Source organism: Balaenoptera musculus, chromosome 3 (genome assembly GCF_009873245.2).
Source record: "Balaenoptera musculus isolate JJ_BM4_2016_0621 chromosome 3, mBalMus1.pri.v3, whole genome shotgun sequence".
Classification (NCBI taxonomy): domain Eukaryota; kingdom Metazoa; phylum Chordata; class Mammalia; order Artiodactyla; family Balaenopteridae; genus Balaenoptera; species Balaenoptera musculus.
In genome coordinates this window covers 99,544,871-99,559,711 of record NC_045787.1, presented here as the reverse complement: position 1 = coordinate 99,559,711, position 14,841 = coordinate 99,544,871, and the positions used below count along the sequence as shown (strand labels likewise).

Sequence of the window (14,841 nt, the reverse complement as noted above, 5' to 3'; positions counted from 1 at the left end):
CTTCAGAATTTGTTCTTATAAATTCCAATCTATGATTCCTCAAAGACTGTTTCTGTAAGAACACATGGGAGAGAGCGAGCAAGGGAACCTGTTGTTGGTTCTTGCTGCCCCCTGCTGCAGCAGGGATCCCAATAAAGCCCTGCCTGAAAAAAAAATAAGAACACGTGGTCAAGATATTACACATTCTTGATTTGACAGAAATTTTATACGCAGTAAAATATAAAACACATTTTTGGTTGTGTTGCTACATTTAAATATGAATGTTGTCCAACTAAGTGAAGCATAATTCAGAAATCCAAAATTTTCCTGGGAACCTATTTTAAAACAGTTAAAAACCAAAAAATTACAAATAATTAAAACTATAACAAGTTAATATTGACTTATATAATTTATTATCTGTATACCCATAATAAAAGTTACCATCTTAGTTTTGCTAACAAGAACAATTTTCAGCAAAAATGATCTATTTTAGACAGCTACAATTTCCTCATATTTTTCCATTATTATTTTAAATATACCTCAACATTTATTTTCAAAGTAAAGAAACATACAGCTAAACTAGTGAAATATGCTTCATGATTAGCACAAATGAGAAAATCTGGGACAGCCAACATCTCAATATTCTTTTATAGAGGGAATAGTCTAGACATATTTAAAATTAATTTAAGTATCCACTTGATTTGTGGAAGCTTAAACATAACTTGAACACACTTAAAAAAAAAAAAAGACAAAACCAAACTCAAAGAGACTTCTTCAAATACATATTTAAATAATGGGCTGGTTAAAAAAAAAGAAGAAAGGTTAAAAAAAGAAAAACAAATTTTAGATAGAGAAGTTCACAAAAAAATAGTACTAATCAATCATCAAAGGTAATTTTTTTCCCCTGAAACACAGCAATTTTGGATTGCTGTTCTTTTCGCCTCCGGCTTGCTTCCCATGAAGGATGAAGAGGCAGCTGTGATTTCTGTTTTGTATTTTCAGATCCTCTTTGTGCACTCTTATTAAGCTGATTATTGATCTGAGGTTCAATTCGCTGAAAATCTGGAGGAGAAAGCAAAATTAATGAAAACTAAGTCTATACATAAATAGCATAGAAAACAAATACATTTTATCTTCTCAAATCAGTGTTTAAGGAAGAAATTTAGTTTTACTTAAATGGAATACCTCAGTGTAAAATCTAAGTCCTACAGGGAAGTTTGAAGTTGAAATACACATATGAGCAGTCAATTTGGGGACACATGCTTTCTAATCGTTGTAAATAGATGTCTGTTGCACGCCTCCTAGTATATGCTGTGCTGTCTTATTCACACCGACATTAAGATACATAGTCCAGACAACATACAAGGCAAAAAAATTTAAAAAGGAGGGGCATTTTGTATTTTTAAAGGAATATGATTCATTATCATATGATACCTGTGTGCAGAGCAATGCAGCCAGAAAATTCACGTTTTAACTAAAATATTGAATCCAACAGTGTTGATGGGTGAGCTGTTGTAAGGGCTGTTAATTGATTCCACTCCCTTCTGTTATTGAACAAAAAGTTGTGATTGCAAGGTAAACTGCCGTGTCTGCTCAAATTTAAGACTAAGCTCTTTTTCAACCATAAAGTTATCCACCAGATATGAGGGTGGCAACTTGTATTCTAGTCCTTACAACCTCTTTTATTATGAGAAACTTCAATTATATTATTTTGAACAAAGTACTGGGAGACATGCTGGCCTGAAAAGACTGAATCAATGCATATTTATAGAATCAGAAAGAAAAAGAGAGGTAAAAAATTTAATACAGATTTATTAATCAGTCCTAGGGGTGTATAATTTCTCCATTGCAAGTTAGCCATCATTGTCAGAAGCCTTTTAAAGATCTTAAAAAGCAAATGTCATAATGTTATACAAGCAAGTGTACAGTTGGGATAACATTTCCAAAACATCACTGCATACAGATTCAAAATGTCCCATATCTTGTACAAATCACATGTGCTCTAGAAATCTGTAATACTCAAAGAATGCCTCTAGTGATAAAGAGTGATGAATTTAAATGTTAAATGAAATTGTTTCATGTAAACTGAAATTTGAATAAGGCAATATTTCTAAACTGATACATATTTTACATAATTATGTAAAGCATATTTGCATGAGCAAACAAATGGATAAATTAAGTATTATAAATTTATAAACTAAAAACAAAAACATGTTTTACTTGGGTTTCCTCATCGGGAAAATGTGGGAGTGTCTTAAATTTATAGTTATTCTGTATTTGTGAATATAAGGCCACGTATTTGCCAAACCTAGTATTTTAATACAGCCATTAAAATATCATAAAAATTTGGCACGGGCTTTGCAGTTCAGTGGTAGGTAGTAAGGAAATGGATACCTGAGGCTGAAAAGTGAGCATCCTATGTATATGTTAAGGAAAAGGTAAAATTGTTGCCAGTGAAAACTTGGGAAGTAGGCTACATGCCTATGGAATTGCAGCACAAGGGTAAGTGGCTGGAAAGAATAAAAAGATTAGTGTACTGATGGCTCTTTGGCAAAGTACTACAAAAAAAAAGAGAAAAGTTCAGGAAAGAACTGGCCAGCTCACAAGCAGAATCAAAAGGGAAGAGAGGGTTCAGATATTTGGGACCTAAAGGTTTAGAAAAGCCTTTGGACTCCTAACAGTAAGAGATAAGACTGAGAAAGATTTTAAGCAGTAAAGGCCCAAAGAGATTTAGCCCTGGAGCAGAGATAAGAGCAAAGGTATGGCCATCTCAACCAAACCTGAGAATCTGAATGCAACAGACACTGAATGACTGGGACAGTGGCGGAGGGCGGGGGCGGGGAATGACTCACCAACATAAATAAGGCAAGTTTGAAAAATAGCTCTAGGAAAGAATTTTTGGTGTGGTGACTAGCTCATTGATGGACTGATTGGAAATAAAGAGGTCAGAAATCCAGTAAGTTTTGGAGGGAATTTTTATTGTGAAAGAAATCACAAACCTAGGCTGGAAAAAACCTGACTATTAAGATTTTAAACCATCTTCACGATCATATATTTTTACTAATCACTTGGGGCAACTCCCAAGAAGATCATACTAACTGTCTACTTCAGCTGTGGCCATGGAACAAAGACCCTCCCAAGAACACAGTCAGAGACCATGGAGAACAGTGGATAAGAAAATTCCTCATAGATTCTTCACAATCTTTGCTCAGGTAGTAGACATGTTGCACACCTCCCATGTTTCCCTTAACTGATTGAGAGTTTTTATTGTGGTTACCTTGTTCCTGCTCTGCCACTAAATATCTGGTCTGAGTTGTGGGCAGGCAGTGTGTCTTTTTAGTGCACAGGTCACCAAATTTTGAGCAGTTACATCATGAGATCTGATGGAAAGCACTGCATCATCACTCAGGGATTCTAGGCTTTGAACTGGATACAATGACTGGATGGGACTTTGGGTTGGCTTCCTCAGGAAGGAAGCACATAGTGTGCTCTATGTGTTGAGAAATTACCAGAGAAAAAAGTGAAATTACCATCTGATGATCAAAAGGATGGTCAGCAGCAGACAGTTATGTGTTCAAGAAATTCCACTTTCTTTTTCCACCCAGCCGCATAGTTAGACTGCATTTCTTAGCTCCCTTTTGGCTAGGATGGGGTCATGTAACTAAATTCTGGCTAATGAAATGTGAGCAGAACTGATCCCTAACACTTTCAGGCCTGGCCCATGAAAACTTCTTACAAAATTCTCCATGTACTCTATTCCCTTTTGTTGGTCAAATGGAGAATACCTGGGAACAGGAATAGAAAGGAGCCAAAGATGGAAGGAGCCTGATCCTTGAATGACTATGTGAAACACAGCCCCTGTGCTGATTCATAGTAGACTGTAATGTGAGAAATAAATTTTTATTATTTTAAATCAGTGAGAGTTTGGGATTATGTACAGAAGTCAGACCACCCAAATATATTAAACTTGATTTGTTACGAATTAATCTGAAAATCTGGTTTCACTCTTAACCCTGAAAGTAACATACTTGGTACTGAATGTTTAATGGCATGGCGTTGACTAAGATGGAACTTACATAGCAATATACTTAAAGAATATGTCGATTAGTTCAAGATAAATTAAATAGACCCGATATTTCCTGATAACTTTTGTCTAACATATTTCCTACTGGCAGGACATAGAGGGTAAAAAAAAATAATTAAAATTTAAAAATTATTCTGATTAATTATAAGATGCTCTATTTACATTTCTGTGGGTACATAATTGATTCAGGCTACTAAGCAACCAGAATTTTTCATCTTCCCTCTTTGGCAAAGCATTGCTCAACTGCATATGGAAGTCAGACAGTCATTAATACATACCTGGGGTTTTGCTTCTTGGAGCCTGTTCTCTGTAATTTCTAAAAGAAGAAAAATACCATTAGGACATTTAAAAGATAAACAAATCCTCTGACTTTAAGAAGATAACATAATAAAAATGTTGATAAAACTCATTAAAAAAAACTATCAGGGGCTTCCCTGGTGGCGCAGTGGTTGAGAATCTGCCTGCTAATGCAGGGGACACGGGTTCGAGCCCTGGTCTGGGAAGATCCCACATGCCACGGAGCAGCTGGGCCCGTGAGCCACAACTACTGAGCCTGCGCATCTGGAGCCTGTGCCCCGCAACGGGAGGGGCCGCGATGGTGAAAGGCCCGCGCACCGCGATGAAGAGCGGTCCCCGCACCGCGATGAAGAGTGGCCCCCACTTGCCGCAACTAGAGAAAGCCCTCGCACTAACTGAAGACCCAACACAGCCAAAAATAAATAAATAAATAAATAAATAAATAAAGTAGCTATAAAAAAAAAAAAAAAAAAAAGAGTTCACTTGATTATTAAAAAAAAAAAAAACTATCATACTCCTTTACCCCCCCAGAAATGAATAAAAAAATTATGAAAACCCCATGTTTTAGCTACATCAAAGGTTTGTTAGACCCCAATATTACTACAGAAACATGTAGGAATTTTCCTCTCACCACCCATATAGGGATTTCTGGCCATAAAATATCCTGTCTTGGTTACCTTGTACCTTTGAGAACTATCTAGACAAAGAATTTCAAAAATCTTACAGGGGGAATGAGTCCCATATAACAATCACATATAACAAAAATTAAATTAACATTTTTCGGGGAGAGGGAAGGGATAGTGGTGCTTAATTTTCAAGTGAGGGAAAAACTGTAGCTTTTTTAGGCACAGTTGGGAGATATATGAAATAATGTAATAATTTTCAAGGCTCCAAAGATGGTTTGTGTGTCTTTTCCATACTCTGACTTTTTTGGAAAATTTCAACATCATATTTTTCTATTCTACTAAAAATTATGCCTGACCTATAAATTACAGAAAAAGTTTATGGAAGAAAATAGCTAACCATGATTTTTATTCTAAAATGTGAAGATATCCCCTACCAGATTAGAATTACAAATGAAGTTAAACTTATTGATTTATAACAAAACAGCTATGAAAAGTAGTGATTAACAGAAGGGATAAGGATGACAGCATCACCAAATACAAAGCAGTCTGGAGAAACTCAGAGTTAGGGCAAGCAGCCTTATCTACTGAAACAGAAATACATAATAAAACGGTTGAGTTTTACAATAATGCCCTGGGTCAACAAGAGAAAAAAAAAAACCAAAAAAACTCACCACATTCTTTTCAGAAAGCTCTGTTTAAAAAGTGAGATATGTGAGAAATTTTCAAAAGTTTTCACCAAAAGCTAACTAAAAGTTTCAAAACTTTGATAATCAAAGGAATAAACTTAAATTAGCTAGACAATTAAATTAGACAAATTATTTATCTATATTGTCTCATTTTCTGATGAGCTTGGAAAAATGTGGCATTATCATACGTGTATTTGTATATATTATCCAATATAAACTTGGAGAGGGCCAAGTCTAAACTTTATAGGATGTATTGTACAAACTAGAATTATGTATGAGAGATAGTATCTCAATGTCAGGATGTGTGGTTATTTCATATCTTTTGAAAAATTAAGAACTAATAATTCTTTCAGGATGAAAAAATACTCTTACCTTCCAGAGCTTTTAGATCCAGATAAAGAATGGAAAAACACTGATTCAAACTTCCTTGCTTCTGTACATGGCTTGTTTTTATCACTTCTCATATCCTGATGGGTTTCAAGTATATCTTCTTCAGGCAACAATTTTTTGGGGGGGTTTTGTTCCTTAACTGAAAAATGACAACTACTTTCCTTCTTCCGTGTCCGTTTGACTTTCCCAATGAAGAAGTCATCACCACTATCACTATCCTCAGACATGGAAGACTGTTTGTAAAACCTTTCTTCTGTGCTATCATCAAAATATTCCTTCTCTTCTTCATGTAATTCTTCTCCATCACTGTTAACACCAAGTGAGCTACTGGACTCTTTCTCTTTTTTGGTTTGACTAAATGTTTTCATTTTGGGGTCAGCAGGTATCTTCTGGGGTTCAGAGGGTACTGCAGAATCTTTTTCAGAAGGCTTTGATAGAGAATTTGGAATGTCCACTGTTTTGGGTCCATGTTCCATCTTGGCTATATTTTCTTTTGAATTATTTATTGGTTTCTTTGCCAATATTTTGGCTTCTTTCTCTTTTTGCTCACTGATAATAGTTCCTTCATGCTGTAACTTACTGGCATCGTCGTTTGAACACAAAGTGTCCTTGGAATCATTTTCTTCTGAAGCATTCTTTGATGACTTAACTTCAACAACATTTTGTCTTGCATCTTTAAAGGCTTTGACAGCAGCTGCAAGAGAAACAGCATATGACTTGTTTCAGCATTGAAACAAATAATACAAAACATTATTGTTTTAGTACAGTATTTCTTAAATTATTTGGAAATACTTAAGAGAATGACTGGAATTTATATTACATATATATAATGGGTATGAATTTACAAAGAAATCTATTGACTTTTACAAAACCAAACATATACAAAATGCTCAGAGGTATCCATTTTAAATCTCTAAAATTAAAAGAAAATTTATTCCTTCATGTATGGATGTTAAGAAGAACAGTAAAAACTTCACTAAATACAAATAAATAGAATAAAATGGCAACTTTAATTTCTGTAATAATAATGTATTAATACAATTGTAAATACCATAAATTGTGTTTTCAGACATAAAAATAAGTATCTTCTAATGTGTGACAGAAGCATTTAATTCCTTCAATACATTTTAAAATGTACATACATAAATAGAAATTATGTGACTAAGTGGCAATATCATAAGTAATAATATGAATTATACCAATATTTAGAAAATCAATTATATTCAATATTATCATGAATATATATTTTAGAAATTTAGGAAATAGGAATTTAGAAAAAATACAAAATATTTTCAGACATCAGATAACTTCTATATTGTCAGGTAGCTTCCCACATTTGGAAATATTTGAAAGAGACATTTATAATATAAAAAGATCCTCAAAAGGAGAAAAGCACCATAAAAGTAAATAAATGAATGGCCGTTTATTCAAATCATGTACCATAAATGGCTTAAAAGTCATTTAATTCATACCTTTTAGCACATCTATTTTTTTCTTCAGAAGAGGGTGCACTGCTAGTCTGGCAACTGCTCTTTCAGTTGCAGTAGAATCAGGCTGCAAATTGAAGTAACAAGCACATGGGAATAAAAACTACGTAACACTACTAAGAAGTGAATAAAATGCAATCCATTATAATTTTTAAAAGTTAAGAGTTAGGGAACAGGAATTTGTTAATATTCTAATTAGACAACTCACCTGTAATCCATGCTAAAGATAACACACTGACAAAAATACTACTGTTCTTAACAGTTAAAATTATCATGTAATCAATTAATAAATATTCTTTGGGCACTTAATATCTTTCCAGAATTGTGGTAAGCATCGTGTGTGATACTAAAAAAAAAAAGTAATATAGCTCCTGTATTCAGAGTTTAAAAGATCTAGTTAAGAAAACTAAAATAATATGAAAGAATCAAGTAACATATTAGTACTAAGCTGGGTGATATAATCCATGACTACTATAATGCTTGAAGTTCCATTTACTAGAGACCTAGAAATTATCAAATGCTATATATTTTTATTTTGAATGACTAGTACCATTACTGTATTCTCACAACCTTCCACCAGTGCCTGGCTTATAGCCAACACTTTATAGGTGTTTGATGATGACTGAATGGGACTATATACATATATATATACACATACATACATTAATATTTATACATTTAGAAAATTCATAATTCAGACTGCTTTAAATATCACCTGTAGGCTGAAAACTTCCAAATTTCTACCTCAAGCTCTAACTTGAGTTCCAGACTCATATATCCAACCACCTACTTGACATGTTAAAAGAGAATGCTGTAACTTTCTTCTTAAACCTACTTCTGCTATAGTCTTTCCCATCTTATTGTATGTAATTTTAATTTTTCTGGTTGCTCAGGCCTAAAACTCAAATGATTCTTCCATTACATTTCTCCTTTCTTCACAGCTCAAATAAATCCTTCAGCAAATCCTGTGGTTTCATCTGCAAAATCTATCCAGAACCAGTCACTTAACACCATTTCTACTTACTACCTTTGACCAAATCACCAATACCTCTCACCTGGACCAATGTAATAAGCTCACACCTGGTCATTCTCCATTGCCTCTTGTTCTCTCACAGTCAATTTTCATATAGCAGTCACAGCAAGCTTTTAAACATAACCAGATCATGTTATTTCCCTATCTGTTCTTTTTAAAGCTTTACTGCCTTCTGATGCTTAGGCTCTTCCTTTGCAAGCTCTTCTCTACTTGGAATACTCTACTCCCAAATACACACGGGCTGATCATCTCATTGTATTCAGGTCTCTGCTCAAATGTTATCTGAACTAAAACACTTTCCATCACTATTTACTTCACATCACTCAACACGGCACGCCAGTGCAGATATTTTCATATCTGTGAGGCAGGGACTTTTGTCTTCCACATTCCTGTAGACCTAGTGCCTAGGACAATAACTGATAATAGTTGGCATTCAATAAATATTCCATGAAGCAAGTAAAAATTTCACTAGTGTGTGAAAGTAGAGCTATCAGCTTTAAACATCTTTACTTTAAATTTACCCTTCATTGTTAACAGCCCAATAAGGCCTTTTCCTTCCCAGTAATAAACACTTATGAGTACCTAAGTAAAAGCAAGATGATAACAGTTTGAAATCTATTCTGTTTGGAGAACTTATCTAGGTAGAGTCCCTCAGAGAACAACTCCTTTAAATTAGACCTGGTGCAAATCCTGTGCCAGGACGATTTGCTGCCTAATTACCTTCTGTCCTGGGTCAAATGGTATCCTCCCCAAATTTTATATCCAACTAGAAACTGAGAATGTGATCCTACTTGGAAACAAGGTCATTGCAGATATAATTAATTAAGAGGAGAGCATACTGGTTTAGGGTGGGCCCTAAATCTAATATGACTGGTGTCTTTATAAGGAGGGCACTTGGATACAGAGGCACAGGGAGACAGAAAGGGAACACCACTGAGGCAAAGGCTGCAATTACCCTGCCACAAGCCAAGTTGGAAGAAGCAAGGAAGGGGTCTTCCCTAGAACCTTCTGAGGAAGTACAGCCCTACTGATGCCTTGATTTCAGATTTCTAGTCTCCTGAAACGCAAGAAAATATTATAAACTTCTGTTGTCATATAACATTTAACTTTTGGTATTTTGTTATAAATTTCTGTTGTTATATACCATCTAGTTTTTGGTACTTTGTTACAGCAGCCTTAGGGAAACTAATACACCTTGATTCTGACTCTTAGACACTGTCTCTGTTCAGCCTTCTCCAAGAAATATAGTCCATTTGGAGACTATTCATTAAGTACGGTGTTAAGCCAATCCTGTTTCTTCAACTCCTTGCTGGGTTTCCTTTTTTTTTTCCCCTCTTTGGTAACGATAAGTTTGTTTTCTATGTCTGTGAGTCTGTTTGTAAATAAGTTCATTTGTATCATTTTTTTAGATTCCACATATAAGTGATATCATTTGATATTTATCCTTCTCTGTCTACTTCACTTAATACGATAATCTCTAGGTCCATCCATGTTACTGAAAATGGCATTATTTCATCCTTTTTATGGCTGAGTAATATTCCATTGTGTGTGTGTGTGTGTGTGTGTGTGTGTGTGTGTGTGTGTGTTTATCACATCTTCTTTACCCATTCATCTGTCAATGGACATTTAGGACGCTTCCATGTCTTGGCTATTGTAAATAGTGCTGTTATGAACACTGGGGTGCATGTATCTTTTCGGATTAGAATTTTCCCTGGATATATGCCCAGGATTGGGATTGCAGGATCATATGATAACTCTGTTTTTAGTTTTTTTGTTTTGTTTTTTTTTTTACTTTGAAGAAACCTTTACTGCTTATTCAAATGATAAATAACAACTCATTACTTTAAGTTGTCCAAGCAGTTTATTCCTCTATAAGATAATGAATGAGTAAAAAAGAGAATACTCAGAATGATATGCTCATTTCCCTAGAATGTTCAATAAGCAGCATACTGTGTTCTTTCAGCTTAAAAGGTTCTAACTATATTGTATTCCACACAGCATAGGTCACCTATGCTATGTGTTTTTAGTTTTTTAAGGAAGCTCTACACGTTCTCCATAGTGGCTACAACAATTTACATTCCCACCAACAGTGTAGGAGGGTTCCTTTTTCTCCACACCTCTCCAGCATTTATTATTTGTTGACTTTTTGATGATGGCCATTCTGACCGGTGTGAGGCAATACTCCATTGTAGTTTTGATTTCCATTTCTCTAATAATTAGCAATACTGAGCATCTTTTCATGTACTTGTTGGTGACCTGCATGTCTTCTTTGGAGAAATGTCTACTTAGCTCTTCTGCCCATTTTTTAATTGGGTTATTTGTTTTTTTTGATATTAAGCTGTATGACCTATTTGTATATTTTGGAAATTAACCCCTTGTTAGTTAATTAACCACACTGTTTGCAAATATTTTCTCCCAGTCAGTAGGTTGTCTTTTAATTTTGTTTATGGTTTCCTTTGCTGTGTAAAAGCTTTTAAGTTTAATTAGGTCCCATTTGTTTATTTTCATTTTTATTTCCATTACTCTAGGAGACAGATCCAAAAAATTATTACTGTGATTTACATCAAAGAGTGTTCTGCTTATGTTTTCCTCTAGGAGTTTTATAGTATCTGGTCTTACATTTAGGTCTTTAATCCATTTTGAGTTTATTTTTGTATAGAGTGTTAGAGAATGCTCTAATTTCAGTCTTTTACATGAGGCTGTCCAGTTTTCCCAACACCACTTACTGAAAGAGACTGTCTTTTCTCCATTGTATATTCCTGCCTCCTTTGTCACAGATTAATTGACCATAAGTGCATGGGTTTATTTCTGGGCTTTCTATACTGTTCCATTGATCTATATGTCTGTTTTGGTACTGGTACTATACTGTTTTGATTACTGTTGCTTTGTAGTATAGTCTGAAGTCAGGGAGCATGATTCCTCCAGCTCCATTCTTCTTTCTCAAGATTGTTTTGGCTATTCAGGGTCTCTTGTGTTTCCATACAAATTAAAAATTTTTTTGTTCTAGTTCTGTGAAAAATGCCATTAGTAATTTGATAGGGATTGCACTGAATCTATAGATTGCCTTGGGTAGTATGGTCATTTTGACAATATTGATTATTCCAATCCAAAAACATGGTATATCTCTGCTTCTTTAACTCCTTGTTGGGTTTCCTGAAGTAATACAGGACTTCCTACTCATGTTATCTACCTAGGAGAAACATGAGAGAATCTGGCAAGAAAGCCTATTGCTGGTATCCTGTGTTACTCAGTGACCGGCTGGGCTGCTGAAAGTATGGGTCAAACACACTGGCTTGAGTTTTGTAGAAAAGCTATTAACACAGAAACCTCAATGAAGAACATTCTTTTTCAGGCTGAAAAGGCTCAACACAATAGATGAAAATAGAGTCACATCACAATGCTGGGGTCTACAACTTTCAGAAAGAAAAAATAAAATCACACGCACAAAATTCAAGAATCGGAATTAGAGGTCAGGACAATAAATTTGTAGGAAAATGATTTCCAAACTAGAGAGGAATAAAAATACTTTCAGACATGGAAGTTTTTAAAAGTTTACATTCTTTGAACCTTTCTCCCTAGAAGCTACTGGCTCCACTAAAATGAGGAAGGAAACAAAGAATGAGGTAGGCATGGGATAAAAGAAACAGAAGATCCAGGCAAAAGGAATGCCCAGTATGGTAACAGGAGATTTAGATTTAGATTTACAATACCTAGTGTTATTAACTATCTTGAGAGGAGATTTCAATAACTGATGAGGAGTTTGGTGTTATATAGAGAGTACACAGAAAACAACAAAATAAACATAATAATTACAAACTATAAGTAGAAATATTATACAGAAAAAGAAAAGTAATAATCACTCACTACATGACTCACAGCCAAAATAACATAATCACTAAATGTTCATCTAATCTAAATCTAACCCAAGTATATTAGGAAGATAGAAGGGATAAGGAGGGTACATATATGACACAGGGGCTGAAGGAGGAAAGAGATCTAAATCCTTATAAACCACAGCAGGAAGTCAATAATGCTTCAAATGTACTAATATAAACATACTTATGTGGGGGCAAATCCTGTCAGAATCAACTGAACTTGAAAGTGGGGAAAGACCAAGAGAGAGAACTGTCATTTTCACAAAAAAATCTTGTAGAACTATTTGATTTTCAAACTGGCCCATGGGCCAACTTCTCACCTGCTGTCTGTTTTTAAAAATAAAATTTTATGGGAATACAGCCAAATTCATTCATTCACATACTATCTATGGCTGCACTATGTCACAATGGCATTGTTGAGTAGTTGTGACAAAGACTGTAAGGCCTAGAAAGCCTAAAATATGTACAGTACTGTCCTTTACAGAAAGAGTGTAATGTTGCTCTACATTACATGCAAGTAGAATCCTCAGTGGAAGTAAACTAAAGACTGAGGAAAACAGAAAAAAAATTTTTTTTAGCAGGCTCATCATGTTTAAAAGTTGAATTTAAAACAAAAACACTGCCACGACAGACTTTTGTTGCCAAATCGAGGCAACAGGTTATAGCACTAAATGCAATAAATGTGCTTCCTGAACGCTGACATAATAAGAGATTCCGGCTTAGTAGAAACAATTCGGTATTCAGTGCAGAAGCAGTATGTCTTAATCTTCAGAACTAATTCTAGAACATTTATATGTAAAAACAATAACAGTGACAACAAAAACAACTAGTCCTGACAAATGTTATACACACCCCAGGAATCTTTCCTCAGGTTACAAGGGAAAAAGACATTCCAATAGCATCTGTTTTTTCTTTAACTGTTTCTTTCAGTATATTTCCCGAGTAGCTACTAAAAATTCAATTCACTTCAAAGAAAATTCCTGATATATGAACAACTGTATCTGTAAGGCAGATAAACTAGAAAGTAATTATTTTTATCATGTGACTTAATTTCACGTTTTAGATAAGAAGTTCTGGGAATACGAAATAGATTGACTGAAGGTATTCATGTATAATTGTTCAAAACCATATTTACTACTGTTACCAAATCCCTGTTTTGACAACTTGCTAAAAGCTTTAATGAACCGGGTATTTTTCTTTCCAGAGTTAGCTATATCTTTCCATCTTAGTTATAAAGTTTTAGAAGAACAGTGGTAATACTTGTGTGTTGTGTCTAGTGTTGACTCAACGTAATACTGCTTTGATAGGAATCATTTTATCTTTGAATTTACTTAGCAATGCTATTTCTCTGCCCTGGAAGATATCCCAGAGTTAAGTGTGACTTAGTGATCTAATTTCAGTAAATTCTCTTAAAAAAAAAAGAGGTGGGGTGGGGGCTCTAGAATAAGATTTAAAATTGTACAATTATGTATTAGTCTAATAAATGAAGATGTTATTCTTATATGTCATCCTCTATAACTGTGGTGGACTTATTTGGGGAGAATACAGGTTAATAAGAAGTGAGATTGGTTAAAAAATAGCCATTGCGTTGCATAATCCCAGGGTTGGCATTCACACTGTAGTTGTCACAATTGGAGTTGTACAGTATATTGCTTATGCACTCATATGTACCAGCAGTGAGTTCAAAGAAGAACATGAAGGCTTGAGTCTACAAGCTATATAGGTCTATAAAATTAAGTAGTTACTAATCAGGTATGATTACATAACAATTTAATAAGCAGAATTATGTATACCACAGCTTTAGGTTCTGTGATTATACGTAATTTGTGTTTTTAAAGAAAACAGATAACGGTATCAGCAAATAAAAGTATTATTCTCTTGAAAGTACTTTGTTGATAAAAGTAGGTACTTTAACATAAGATATAAAACATATTCTCATTCTTTATGCTTCTCAGTTTGACAGCTAGTATGTGATGACAATGTGGCTTACTTAGGAAATCTAAGACGTGTGGGCATTTAACTTCCTGTAATCACTCCATACCAGAGAACAATTTTATATCTCTGGGCAAGTTTTGAATAGCTATAAATACAAAATCCAGTTTATAGTATGAGGCAGTATCCCTGTCCTTAACAGTGGCTAGGATAGACACTACTCCATTGGTAGGAATGCAATTGTTTAAAAGAACATAAGAAGAAGAATGGGTTGAAAATAAACGGCTTCTCTAATTAATGCCAATCCTTTTCAAACTCTTCCAAAAAAAACATAGAGGGGGGAACATCACTAAACTCATTTTATGAGCCAGCATTGCCCTGACATCAAAGCCATATAACGACACCACAGGAAAAGAAAACTACAGGATAAACTATTTACCCCTGATAAATAA

The 14,841-nt window shown here is 34.5% G+C and overlaps 1 protein-coding gene across 2 annotated transcripts in view; it reads right to left on the bottom strand.

Annotated features, from left to right (window-relative positions):
• Positions 1-378: 378 nt before the first annotated feature.
• The window catches only part of LOC118892993 (serum response factor-binding protein 1), a 61,084-nt gene continuing 46,621 nt past the window's right edge, over positions 379-14,841 (bottom strand). For both annotated transcript variants that reach the window (XM_036848102.1, XM_036848103.1), the window contains exons 5-8: positions 7,535-7,616; positions 6,045-6,756; positions 4,342-4,379; positions 379-1,041 (exon numbers count right to left, since the gene is read on the bottom strand). In XM_036848102.1, coding sequence (XP_036703997.1) covers positions 857-1,041; positions 4,342-4,379; positions 6,045-6,756; positions 7,535-7,616 — 1,017 coding nt within the window. In that variant the 3' untranslated portion in view covers positions 379-856. The remainder of the gene's footprint in view (positions 1,042-4,341; positions 4,380-6,044; positions 6,757-7,534; positions 7,617-14,841) is intronic.